We start from the raw sequence: 13684 nt of genomic DNA, 5'->3' as shown, positions 1-13684 counted from the left end.
CCAAGGTATACGGACGGTGTAAATTAGTTTTTATAATACCATCTTACATGTAAATATATATTGTGTAAACAAAAAAAATGTAAATATATATTTCAACTGTTTTTTTTAAAGGTAACAATCAACTTTGTAATTTTTATTGGACGTCAGTTTAAAATTAATTTACACTTACATACATGTTCCCTTTTCTCAACATAATTATATGGCTGTTTGAGTTTTTGTAATTAATTTAAGGTTGTTTTTTTTTAAAACAACAAATTTCATTTAACTACCCGGTTGGTTCCTGCTCAAGACGAATGTAGACGGGTGAAACTGAGAATACAAATTAAAGGCGTCGTATATAGGCGGAACATCCGAAAATAAGCACCCAAAAAATACTTATGAGAACAACACCCACCAAAATACACATCACCACCTAAAATAGACTCTTTCACAAAAACGACCACCGTAAAAACTTTATCTCGCACCATCCATCGTCACTACTCAACCCCAATGAAACACCCCTCAAAATTAATCTAAGGGCTTTCCTATATTACGAAAGAATTGTGCAAGAATGGCAAGAATTAACACCAGGAAGAATCTTAAGCAAATTGATTGTGATTCAGTAGGTATTTGGCGGAATACATGGGTTAGTGGGCATAAAATTAATGGGTGGGATTTATTCTTGTGTTTCTTGGCTGCATACTTTCTTGCAAATTAACATTTTCCTTAATTTAAATATCTCGTTATAAAAGGTAAAAAAGTTGTACTATAACCCTTACTACCCATAAAAACAAGCAGAAATGCGTTAGATTAACAAAGGTAGGAATACTCTTTTAAAAAAACCAAGATTTGTCTTCTAGAAAAATGCGTCAATTGATTCTAATGTGGTGTTGTTTGAGACATATTTGTCTCGGTTCAAACATTTGTCAAAGCTGATATGTTTAGGATAACTACTCCTCGGCTAGACTTCTCCAAAAAAAAAAAAAAAAATACTCCTCGGCTAGTTGTAATGTAATTTCTCCCTTTTCGTGCCATTGGCCCTCTCTGTAACCAGAAAAAAAAAAAAAAAATCAATTTACAATTTGTTTCATTAACAAAGGCTTTTAAATGTGTAAATGAAAATTTAGACCACAATTCAAAATATGATAATGCTATGATTTTCGTAACAGAAATATTTCGTATATATCATCACCTTTTAACAAGAACGTGATTTTCTCTTATGAAAAATGACATTCGCACAACCATTTTATACTAAATTTTAAACAACTCTCTCACACTTGTACTCTCGCTTTCTTTTTTTCTTTTTTCCTTTCTCTATTGTGTTTGATCGTTAAGAAAAAAAATAAAAAAATTGCTCCAAAAGTTGTCACGAGATGATGTAAAAATATCATTACTCATGCGTTTGTAAAAACTTCAAAAGGGGAATTAAAATCCAATGGGAAAAGAGATATTTGATTATTATTAAAAAAAAACATGATCATTACGTGCCCGTGTTTAGGATTAAGAACAATACACCATGTAAACAATTTACCACTGATTTTTATTTTTTTTAAATAGAAATAACAATACTACATGTCACAATAGAAAAGTCTCTTTAGTCAAAAAAAAATGTAACAATAGAAAAATTGAAATAATGATGCAATTATACAACACAGTTCGAAAAGGAGGTGGGAACTTCCAAAATGCCCGACCCCTGTAACCCAATATTTACAATCACAAGAAAACAACAGATAAACACATCACGCTCTTTACATATCAAATTTCACTTTTCACAACAACAATCTCACTTTTTTCCCCGCTGGTGGAAGGTGGGATTGATTCCCCAGCTTAGTCGGTCCTTAGGCCGGATACCGAGTTTTCAACAAACAAAAAAACAATGCAATTGTCATCATAATCCACCAACCAGCAAGTACCATGGGCAAAAATGACGCTAAAACAATATAGCTTGACAATCAATTGGTATAGTCTTTCAGTTTAATCATCGCTTCCTCAACTGAGACCCTTTGGTCACTGCTTTCATTTTTTGAGAATCTTTAAAACAGACAAAGTGCACAAGAGTGCTCCCGTTGGGGTAGACAGCAAAAACACTAGTCCCTATTTTCTTTCGGCACAGAGAACACATGCTATCGCTGGTTACCTTCACAACTGCTTTCCTCTGACAATACAGTTCATCTTTCACCTGTGCAAAACCAATTGAATCATGCTCTTGCTAACAAAACAGAAGTATTTGAAATTCTCAATATGTATGTTTGTGGCACTTTTGCCCTGTCAGTCTCACGTTGCAGCCAATAGTGCTTGTACTAGAAAATAAGTAATTTTGTACAATGAATCCATTCAGGAGCTAACTAGTATTCACTACAGCCATCAATCGTACAAACTCCCCCAAAATATTAAATAGTATGACATTTTCATTATGGGACGCTTACCTGAAGGTTTTCGCTCTGTCGCAAGCTCTTGATCACTGAACAGTTACGGTACATTTCACTAGATTTTCTCAAAAGAGGCCCAAGAAATGATTGCAAATCCTGCAGATTACAGATACACTTAACAGAATGAATAAACAAAAAAAAATGTCTGATAAAAATTTAAACTTTCTCCTAACATGAAAAAATTCCTAAGAAAATAAGTTAGACCGGTAAAAATAGTTGAAGTGTGGTTTTTCGTAATGATGCAGCTACAAGCAATGATTACCTGTAACTTAGTCTCTCTCGGTAAAAGTTTAAGGGCCTGAGCTCCATTTATTCTATCCCACCTGCGGCTCAACAGATCAAGGACCTCATCAAGCATGATAGTAGAGCCACCCTCATTAAATTCATCAACATCACCATCACTCTTGCTACTGTCAGTGCTGCTCAAACTAACTTTTGTGTCCTCTGCACCCTCAATCTCCGCAATTTTCTTTGATCCTCGGCCCCCTTTACTTTTTACGGATGGTGCACTACCTCTAGAAATGGCTGTATTTTGTGGGGATAATAGATTTGTAAGTCTCATTTCAAAGCTTGCTGTGGTCTTTCGAGGATTCAAATAGATTTGCATAAGCAATAGGTATATGTTGCTAGAATTTTTTAGAGATGGCTGATGCTTGGACTCGTACACCCGATCACAATATGATAATGCCAATTCTGGAACATGAAGCTACAAATGAAAAGTAGACTTAATTATTATCATATTGTTATTCGTCAGTTTAAAAGCCATGGTTTATATGACAGTGCCACCCTTGTACAAAAAAAAATGAACTTAAGTGCATTTGGGATATCAGAAAATGACTATACCAAAGAAACTCCCCATCAGAGTAAACAGATGATATTATGATATGATATATACACGCTATACCTTATGAACATACAGAGATAATGCAAGTTCATGTTGGTTCATTTTTCCCAACAATATTGCACGCTCTTCATATAAAGCATCTTGAGGAAGACGTTTCAGCAGAGCCTCTGGATTGTATCCCGATATGCCTTCTAAAGCCGACAATAATTTTTTCCTAGTTGGGGTATGAGTTTTCTCGTCCCAATTTTGTTGAGCATTTAAGTCGGCATGCCAATCAAGTACGTCAGATAGGTAGATGTTTACCTACATTGCAGATTACTGTAAGTGAATACAGAATTATCTCTTATTATTGATCATATATAAGATATGGATGACAAAAGAGCAACTGAGCTTGTACATTCATCACCAGCTGAGCTTTTACAAAACTTTCAAAAGCTATTGCTATGAAAAAACCCAACCCTTCTCTTCCACAACCAAAAGAAAACGGAAAACTGATTCATTTCTTAGAGCCTTTAAATAAGATGCAAGAGGTCCTCACCATTTCATTTTGCAGATTGCCAGATATGGCATTCTCATTCATTGCAAGCATGAGCTCCAAGTACCTAGCTTGCATGTTTGGAGAGTGCTGCTTCAAATATGAGTTCACCATATCAGCTGGTATATTTCCAGACAGAAAGAGCTCAATAGTTTGGGATGGACAGCTTTCAAGAACAAGCATTGAGAATTCCAGAACAAGTATGGGGTCCGTCTCACATAGCGGCTGCATCAAAAACCCACCAGATCAAAAACGTCACTGAGTTGAAGGTTATGAGTCTTCTGGCAAACTTAAATCCATACAAAACGGAAATTAAACATTTTTCTAGTTAATCTGTAAGTGTTAATACACAAACGACATTTCCCCAATATATCTAGATGCAGAGGAAAAAGAACTGAATAAGCCAAACATGAAAAACCTAAAACAATTCCTGTTAGCATATCAATGCCACAACCAATAAATAATCATTTGTTAAATAGTTTCTCTTATGGTTTCCACAACCAGAAAGAAAAGAAAAAGAAAAAAAGAAACTTCATGTGGTCTCCAATTGCACAAGAATCTAATGTTGATAATATCAACCAACAAATTGGCCAAAACCTTCGTGAAGAGTGAGTAGACTTACTCTATCTGATTCAAGAACTATAGGACATTTAGCCACTACTGCTTCCTAACTCCTATGAACCAACCCGAGACAGTTCTTTAGTCTATATAACAACAACAACCAAGTTTTATCCCACTAAGTGGGGTCGGCTACATGGATCAAACTACCTCATAATGTTTATTATAAACCGTATTTCGATCCAACTCATTAATCTCTAGATCTTTCTAAATAGTTTCTCTTATGGTTTTACTAGATCTTCCTCTGCCTCTAGTGATCTGACTATCCTCCATCTACTCTCCTTACTACAGAATCTACATGTCTTTTCTCTACAAGCCCAAACAACCTAAGCCGTTTCCACCATTTTTCTACTATAGGTTGCTATCCCAACTCTCTCTCCCCTCTAATGTTGTCATTTCTAATCCTATCCTATCTAGTCTTGCCACAGATCCAACGCAACATCCTCATCTCCACTACACTTGTTCTATTCTCGTGTTGGTTCTTCACGCCCAACACTCCGTTCCATACAACATCGCTGGTCTTATAGTATTGCCGGTAACAGCCCATTATAATCAACTAAAAGAACACAATGTTTTTAAAAAAACGTTACCTTGAGATACTCAACAATGTCCTCAGGCTTGAACCTTTGGGTAATTTCAGACTGGCTAGATCTTGACTCGTCCACCAGCTTGTGAAGAAGTTCAAGAGCTTGCCGGTGCAATGACTTGCACTTGTAAAGTTCTAATAAAGCCGCATTAAGGTTGCCTTTTCGAAGTATTTCTTCACATATTTTCATATCACAGTAATTGACACCTCTTAGTATTTCTAAAGCTGCTGAAGATTGTCCAGTAAGAAGCAATGCTTGGAGTAGAGCAGTGTCTAATATTGAAGCCATCTCCCGAGCTCCAGAACCAACCGAAATATTACCACGCCCCTGACACCAATAATTTCAAAATTATAACTTCAGTAACAACTGTGATAAATAATAAATTATGATCAAACAATTTTGATATTTCAAAATGATCAAGGACATCATGCTATGAAGCACCGACTCTCCTCGGATTAGGCGTGTCCCGGTGTCGGACATGTGACGTGTCAGACACCGACACGACACCGACACTTCTAATTGCACTGAATTATGTGATTTTTTCAAATTATTAGCTGTGTCGGTCCGTGTCCGTTTCCGTGCTTCATAGACATCATGTGCCCAACAGTTCATCAATCACCATTCATCCTGCATATGTTCTACAAATAAATCCAATAGTGTGTGTGCATGCGGGCGCGAGCCTGTGTGTATTTGTCAATAAATCTTTATATGGGCATAACATTTTCCTAGTTAGCCTCCAACCAAAGGCATGAGTTGCCAGTTCAAAAAATCTACCCCATAATCATTGTCATCGCACATTGGAGATATATTAAACAATGAATAAGAAATAAAAAAAATAGCTTTTTCACCTTGTTTGCTTTCTTAAACCTATTGTAGGATGCATAGTTATCGCCAACTGCATCTAAAACAACTTCTTCAGTTCCCTCTGCAGTAGCCTTCTCAATAAAATTGCCTCTCTTCTTCTGCAAATATTTTATGAGAGCCATAAGCATATTATGATTCGTTTTTTTGGATTCAAGTGCTGCATTCTCATCGGTTGGTAAGGGTTCCATATCATCTGAAACACCTGACGAAACTCTGGAAAGATAGGAAGCATCCCCATCAATGTCCAACTTCTCTGGCTCATGAACAATAGTTGTCTTTGGAAGGATAATGGATGGATAAAGAGAAAGCACATAGGTTATATCTACTTGAGATTCTAGAAAATGTTCCACAGCCTCCTCATAGCTCCCATTTTCAAAAAGATAGTGGGCATATCTGTAACAACATGAAATGAACACATTCAACAGCACCTTCAGAAAAATGCAAAGCAAACAATGATTAATATGTTAAGCTTCAAGTAATTTATGAAAGGAAAAGTCATCCACTAAAGAAAGTTACAATCATTATCACTACCGTGGGCATCACTTAACCCATATTAATGGAACAGGTGTACACATATAGGGATAAAACACTTTGTTAAATGAGCTCGTACAAAGTCTCATTTCAATATCTTAATTATTTACACAAATATATGAACACTAAACATAAACTTTAATTTCTTGAAACATGGTAATATTATAAATTTTCTATATCAAATTGAAAATGTTACTTCTATAGAAAGTTGAGTTTGTATAATTTCAATAATCGGAGTTCAGAAACATTGATCATGATTATTCAATGATGCAATTGTCATGGAATAATAATGTGAACACAATTATACAATTAAATTACGAAACTTCAACAATTGCTATCAAATAAACCAGTAATGTATTCAATATAGATAAAAATTTAAATCTTATTATGATTTGATTATAATTCTCTTTATCCTCTTTGTTTATTTTACCTCTCTTTAAATTTATGAACAATGATCAAAATGATTATGCCCAACATATAGTTTGAGATAGTTCTTCCAAAATACAAAGATTTTATATGCATTGCACAGACCACACTCTACCTAGATGACGTCTGATCAAAGACTTTTTAGTTAGCAATTGAAGTCTTTTTATCCACTAATTGGCTACTGTAAAGAAGAAGTATATTAACAAGATATTCGAATTACATCCCAACTTCAGCTAATATCTAAAACCAAGCTAAAGTAAACCTTTACAAGGACCACCTACAATGAACATAACAGGCATTACAATTTTCTTTTTTGGGCTTACATTAGCTATCATGATCATATTGATACATAGTCCACATCAACAGTCAATCCAAACTTAATCCGCCAGCTACTCGGCTAGTAGGGGGGCTCAGAAATAAGATGAACTTATAAATCAAAGGTATTCAATTCAATAGGGGAAAATTCCATAGTCTGTTTCGTTAGAATAATCCATAATGGCAAATAACCTTATATGAATTGATCCCTCTTTTGCAGCACGAAGACTTGAATCTTCAGGTGGAAGCAGCTTGCACAATGACAAGGCCTCTTCAAAGTTTCCAGAAGCAGTTAGTTGGACAATCTGCAAAGAAATATCAAAATTCATAACTTTCACAATCTGCAACTAAATATCAATATCCCTAACTTCAAAATAACCAATGATATGCACAAATACAAAATTTTGATAACTTGGTAGTGTAAAATTCACATGTTTCACTGCTTTTCCATTTGCATTAGAATCCAAAAATAAGAGCTATGGCAAAATGCGTCTATCATTTAACAGTATTTACAGTACCTGGGCTCCAAGAGGAACCGGAAAGAGACCTTGAATAGAATTATCCAAAGCAAGTATCACGGAATTACTGCTTTGGCAGAGATGACGAACATTGCGAAGAACAATAGTTTGTATCAACGGATAAGGTTGTCGAAGAGATCGAATCTGCAAAACAAAGGCCATATAAAGAACATAGATCCACAACCTCTCACACATTAAGAAAGAACCACTTTTTTTCTTCCCAACAGTCGGTTACCTCCACGAATCTAGGCAGCAAAGCTATAGCATACGGCTTCTGAATCACGACTTCCAAGGGTGCCTCTGACCAACAAATCCTGCCTTCAGGAATAAGTTTCCCATTTTGATCCACAAAGACCCCGATGTTCTCCTAAAAATGCATCAACAAATCAAACTACTTCCTCTAACCTAACAAAAACAAGCAATGAAAACAAAAAATCACATACATACACATTCAACGAAGATAATAATACCTTTCCAAGAAGCAGCTCTCCCGACGGAATAGGCACTACTAAAGGCGGCGCTAGTCTCCCAGAAGTAAAAACCTCAGACAAAGCACCATTTGAAGCATTCAAAATCACATATTCCCTTCTAATCCCCAAACATATATTCTCCCCACACCAACTCATGGACTTCACCATGTCCGGTACACCAAACTCTTTCACCTCCACAAACCCCCTACCACCTACATCCACAATTTCAGTTCCAACTTCAATGTCAATTTCAAACTTCAATTTCAACTTAAATTTTACTTTCAATAGCATATAGCAAAATTTGAAGTGATTGCTATTCTTCCGCAATAAACTATTTAGAACCTATTTGGATTGGCTTATTTGAGCTTATCTACCTACTTAAGTTTTGTGAGACTGCTTGGAAGAACTTATGGAAACAACTTATGACATGTTTATAAGGTGTTTTCAGCTTATTTTCACAAATTCTCCAAGATAGCTTATGAAAACATTTTATGGCTTATAAGAAAACAATTTAAATTTATTTTATCTTTTGGTATAGAAATAGCTTATATATAAGTGCTTATCATGATAATATCTTATACCTGATGCTATAAGCTAATGTATTCAATTGTATCGATCTTATAGATTACTACAGGTATCGACGTGTCCGGTGTTTATGATCCATAATCTATGAATATCTATCTACAAAGAATTTAACAGAGATAACAAATTCTCACCATCATGTCTAAAAATGCCAACACGCTTTTGTCTCGCAAAAGCGAGAAAACCTCTCCGATCATCCCAGCAAAACACATTAGCTCCTTTAGCTTTCGTAATAACCGCTATAGTTTCCAAACTTGGTAATCTATGAAAAGCGATTGATTCAGAAAGCGATAGAAGAAGCTCTCTCGATTCTACAACTTCCATTGACACAACAGGCTTCTTCGCGAAATTGACGAGATTCTTCTCGAGTGTGTAAGGTTTGGAATGATCGGAGAATTCTGTTTCCGGCGAGTAGATTCGGAGAGATCCATCGGAGCAACCGAGTAGAAGTTTTGGACCGTAGGATTCAATTGATTCGATCTTGCCGTTGAAATTGGGAACGAGTTCGAAACTATCGTACGCACTGTGCACCATTTTGGTTACGAAATATTGAAGTTGATAAATTAATTCTTCATTTTTATGGATTTGAAGCTTTTACTTGTTCGTATTACTTCTGAAACCCAGAAACTTTTGTTGTATAACAAAAAATATATATAAATGCGAAGAAAAAGAAAAATCGAAATTATGGTCCCGGCGGGGCTCGAACCCGCGACCTTCGGCTCATAAGACCAACGCTCTAACCAACTGAGCTACGGGACCGCGTTGATAGTTTATTTGAACTTTTATATATAGTTTACTTTTCGCATTCCAATTTCGCTGCTACACGTTAAGCGCCAACCAATGCCTTTGTTTGGAAATGCATACAATCCAATTTGTTCCTTATTTTTTATACATCAGGTAACTTGCTGGCTATCGATCCTTTTCACCTAAAAGCATAAATAAATAATGCCATCAACTTAGCTAGAAATTTCTTAGTTTTCTCTTTTACACCAATGAAAACCAGAGTTCCTTTGTAAAACACTGCAGAAGATTGTGAGTGCTTTCCCCATTTGCGTGGATTTCAATCATTAAAATCTAAACAGATGCACTGAAAGTAATTGTATATGAATTTGATTATTGTGTAACTTGTCAATAATATGATGTGTAATTTTCACCTCTAAATAAAATGCTTTGCTTTTTGCTAAAGTTAGATTCGATATATTTTATCTTGCTTTTATATAGGCGAAAAGTATCTTTATTTATTAATTTTGTTACGTCTGCAGCAATTTAACCTAATTTTTTTCCCGTTCATTTGTTTTATTAGGTTTGCAATTATTTAACCTAACAAATTTCATCTAAAAAAAATGCATCGCATCAATTTCATTCATATTCTCCTGCCTTTTTTTTTTAAAGAAAATATTTTATACATTTATCCTTATTTATTAATTTTGTTACGTCTGCAGCAATTTAACCTAATTTTTATTTATTTATTAGGGTTTAGGATTTAGCAATTTCTACATTTATTTGATGATGCACGTTTGTTCTAGAAACTATGAGCATATCAATGATCACGTTTGATGCCTTCTACTTTATAGTTTTTTTCGGCTACCCTAATTTCTATGTAAACTTGGTTATCTATACCCGAATTATTGATAGAATTACCGAATTTTCTTTTATAATATTTTCATATTTCATACATTTTATGAAGTGTTTTATTTTGTCTACTATGGATTATCACGTGTTATTTTTTCACCATTACCTATTATATATTGCATTTTATCATTCGTATGTCAATCCCTATACAATAAACCCGAGCGGAGCACGGATCAAAAATCTAGTTATGTTTTTAATTTTGTATTCAACTCTCTAACCTCTAATATGATTCCTCCCTTGACTCTCCAAATAGGACTACAACATCTTTAAAAAACATACATCTCGATATTAGCACTTAGATATGTTACATTAGTATATTCAAAACAAAAGTAAAAAGATAAGGTTTAGAGTTAAACTTTGTTGCATTGTCGTACATATATACCAAAACTTTGATAATAGAACAAATGAAGAGAATAAAAAATAAAGAGGACTCTCAAAACTTTGTTAATATATTATGTGTGTCTAGAAATTATTTTTTTCTGACCCTTTTGTCCAAAAAAAATACAAGTCTGACCTCCTTTGAAAAAAAATTCCCAAAATGACCTGCCATTTGAAACGGCAGGACTGGCCGCCGGTCCGACACGTGTCACGATCTGACAGGGCAGCTTTTTTTTTTTTTGTTTTTTTTGGGCCATTTCAAATGGCGGGACCGATTTTTTTATTTTTTTTTTCGTTTTTTGCTTTTTTTAATTTATTTGAGAAAAAATTTCAATTTTGCACCCAGGGGGAATCGAACCAGGCGCATATGGGTCAATGCCATTCAGTGTTACCACTAAGCCAATATACATTTGATGTTAATTTTCGCATCCAATAATATATATACCATTTTTTAAATCAGTTTCACACACCATGAGGCATGAACCATCCAATTTTTCATTTTTGTTCCCTCAAAAAAAAAAAAATCATTTTTGTTTTTTTAATATAAGTCTTATAAAAAAAAATAAAAATATAGGGTCCCCATGAGGTTAGATTTTAAAGTGAATTTCTCTAACCACTAGGCTATTTGACAAAAAAAAAATATAGGAGATTTTATAATTTTAATTGGATTCTATATTTTATTTTGAAAAATTACTCGAATATGAACAAAATCTAGATTTTATTTTGAATATATATATCTTGAAATAATATATATATATCATTTCGTCGGATAATTTGTCGGTGAAAAATATATATTTCGTCGGATAATAATAATAATAATAATATTTCGTCGGATAATTTTTCACCGATAAATTATATATATATTCGTCGGAGATCCTAAATTATCCAATAAAAAAAACAAAAATGAAAAACTGGATGGTTCATGCCTCATGGTGTGTGAAACTGGTTTTAAAAAGGGTATATATATTATTAGATGCAAAAATTAACATCAAATTTACATTGGCATAGTGGTAACACAGAATGACAATGACCTATATGCCTCATTTTGGGATTTTTTTTTCAAAGGGGGTCAGATCTGAAAAAAATTTGGCCAAAAGGGTCAAAAAAAAAAATCGTGTGTCTAACATATTATTAATTGTTCCTATAAAAATATTATTAATTGTTGTAAAAGTTAAAGTTTGTTGATTCAAAGCCGTCTATTTTTAGACTAACCGAAGTTAATATAGATAGTTGGAATGTCTTTATTTTTTGTGGTGATCGGGGTTTGAATCCTTCTTACATATCTTATACATTGTTTCTATCAACTGAGTTAAACTCACGAGAACCATAGCTGGAATGTCTAATCACACTTTTTTTTTTTTAAGGAGGAATGTCTAATCACACTTATTGTGACTTTAGTTCGTAATTCCTAATCGGTTGGTAGTTTATGAACAGGGCCGTCCTTAAGAATTCGGAGGCTCGGCTCTGGGAATGAAAAGAGGCCAGTGATAAAATCAAAACGTATTTTTTTTTTTTAAAAAAAAAAAGCAATGTTCTATTTATATTTTTTTAAAAGATAAATATAAGGTGCCGTATATTTACGGTACACCCAAAGGTGAAAATGACTACCGTATACATGAGGTATCCCCACCTAACACCAAAAGCAAGAGGACCTAATTCTAATAGGCCTAAAAGGCTAAAACAAGGGGACAGAAAATGGCTGGGGGTATTAAAAAAAAATTGGAGGACAGTAGTACTAGTGGGTGTTAAAAAAAAATTAAGACCCATGACTGAGGGAGGCCCAACTCTGTTGAGCTGTTTGCACCCCTCAGGGCCGGGCCTGTTTATGAACTAGAAGTAAATATCATGATAAGATGTTGAATTGTGACCTTTACTTATAAGTTTACTTATGAACAATAATATATTTTCCAAGTTATCTTTGGAGTTCTCTCAAAAGAAAGAAAAAAAGTTATTTGAGTGAAAATGTATTAGCCTCAATAAATCTTACACAAGTTTAGATAACATCGAGGACATACAAACGGAAAAGTTTTTGGTTTATTTGGGTTTTTTTTTTTTTTAGATAGACAAAATGACAAAGCCATCATAAACTTACATACATAAATGAAAGTACCGGGGTTCGAACCCCGATCATGATATCCGATCTAACAATTTTAGCATTTTGCCAGTTGAGCTAGAACTTATGGATGTTTGGGATCAATTTATAACTGACATGAGTTTTTTTTTGTAACAAATTGTATATAACACACTCTAAAATATGATCCTCGGATATATTAAAACTTATAAGAGCATGTAGTTTGTAGAGAATGGTAATGAGCATGAATAACTTTGATTTTTTTTATTTGTTTTTTGCAATTTGATAGCTTTTTATAGCTTTGATTCTTTCTTTCCTTTTTTGCAATTTGAAGATGATGAGTTGTGTATTTGTATGAGTAAGACTTAAATACTAAGAACCAACATGATATAGTCGAGGTTTAAGATGCGTTTGTTTTAACTTTAAAAAGAAATAGATTTTGTGTTAAAAGAATTTAGAGATTAATTTTTAGAGATTTTAAAAAAAATTCTGAAGTTTTTTTTGTTTGCCTACCACCCATAGAAATTCATTTAAAAAAAAAAAAAAAAAAGAGTTTTAACATGTACATGTATTACCTCCTTATTGTTGAAAAAGACATATTTTAAAAAGAATTAATCTTAATAGCTTTTCATTTTAGGGTCAAAATAGTTTTTTTTTTTATAAAATGTTTTTTTCTAAAAAATCTAAACAAACACTTAAAAATGAAGAAAGTTATTTTTTTAAGAAAAAAAACCAAAACAAATGGGGCCTCACTCTATTCCTCTCTCTTTATTTTCGAATTTATTCTTTAGACTTTGTCCTCACGATGTACATGTGAATAGGAATATGATAACTAATTGAGTCTGTCCTTTGATTATGATGTTAAGTGTGATTATAAGTTTTTATTTTTTTATACATGTGAATCC

General features: G+C 33.7%; 1 protein-coding gene and 1 non-coding gene across 2 annotated transcripts; both read right to left on the bottom strand.

Moving 5' to 3' along the window:
- Positions 1-1552: 1552 nt before the first annotated feature.
- On the bottom strand, positions 1553-9341 carry LOC11430244 (vacuolar sorting protein 39). Its single transcript, XM_024783876.2, has 12 exons — positions 8833-9341; positions 8117-8328; positions 7882-8013; positions 7647-7790; positions 7321-7433; positions 5841-6249; positions 4996-5319; positions 3791-4012; positions 3313-3555; positions 2671-3114; positions 2406-2504; positions 1553-2158 (listed from the first exon to the last, which is right to left on the bottom strand). Exons 1-12 carry the CDS (start codon positions 9230-9232, stop codon positions 1958-1960), a joined length of 2943 nt encoding a protein of 980 aa, XP_024639644.1. The 5' UTR covers positions 9233-9341; the 3' UTR covers positions 1553-1957.
- A 42-nt stretch (positions 9342-9383) lies between these two features.
- TRNAI-UAU (transfer RNA isoleucine (anticodon UAU)) lies at positions 9384-9457 on the bottom strand. Its single transcript has one exon. It is a non-coding gene; the product is annotated as a tRNA-Ile (tRNA).
- Between the last annotated feature and the right edge of the window lie 4227 nt (positions 9458-13684).

Source organism: Medicago truncatula, chromosome 5 (assembly GCF_003473485.1).
Source record: "Medicago truncatula cultivar Jemalong A17 chromosome 5, MtrunA17r5.0-ANR, whole genome shotgun sequence".
Taxonomy (NCBI): domain Eukaryota; kingdom Viridiplantae; phylum Streptophyta; class Magnoliopsida; order Fabales; family Fabaceae; genus Medicago; species Medicago truncatula.
Note: the sequence above shows the minus strand (reverse complement) of the source record. Positions and strands in the feature narration are given on the sequence as shown.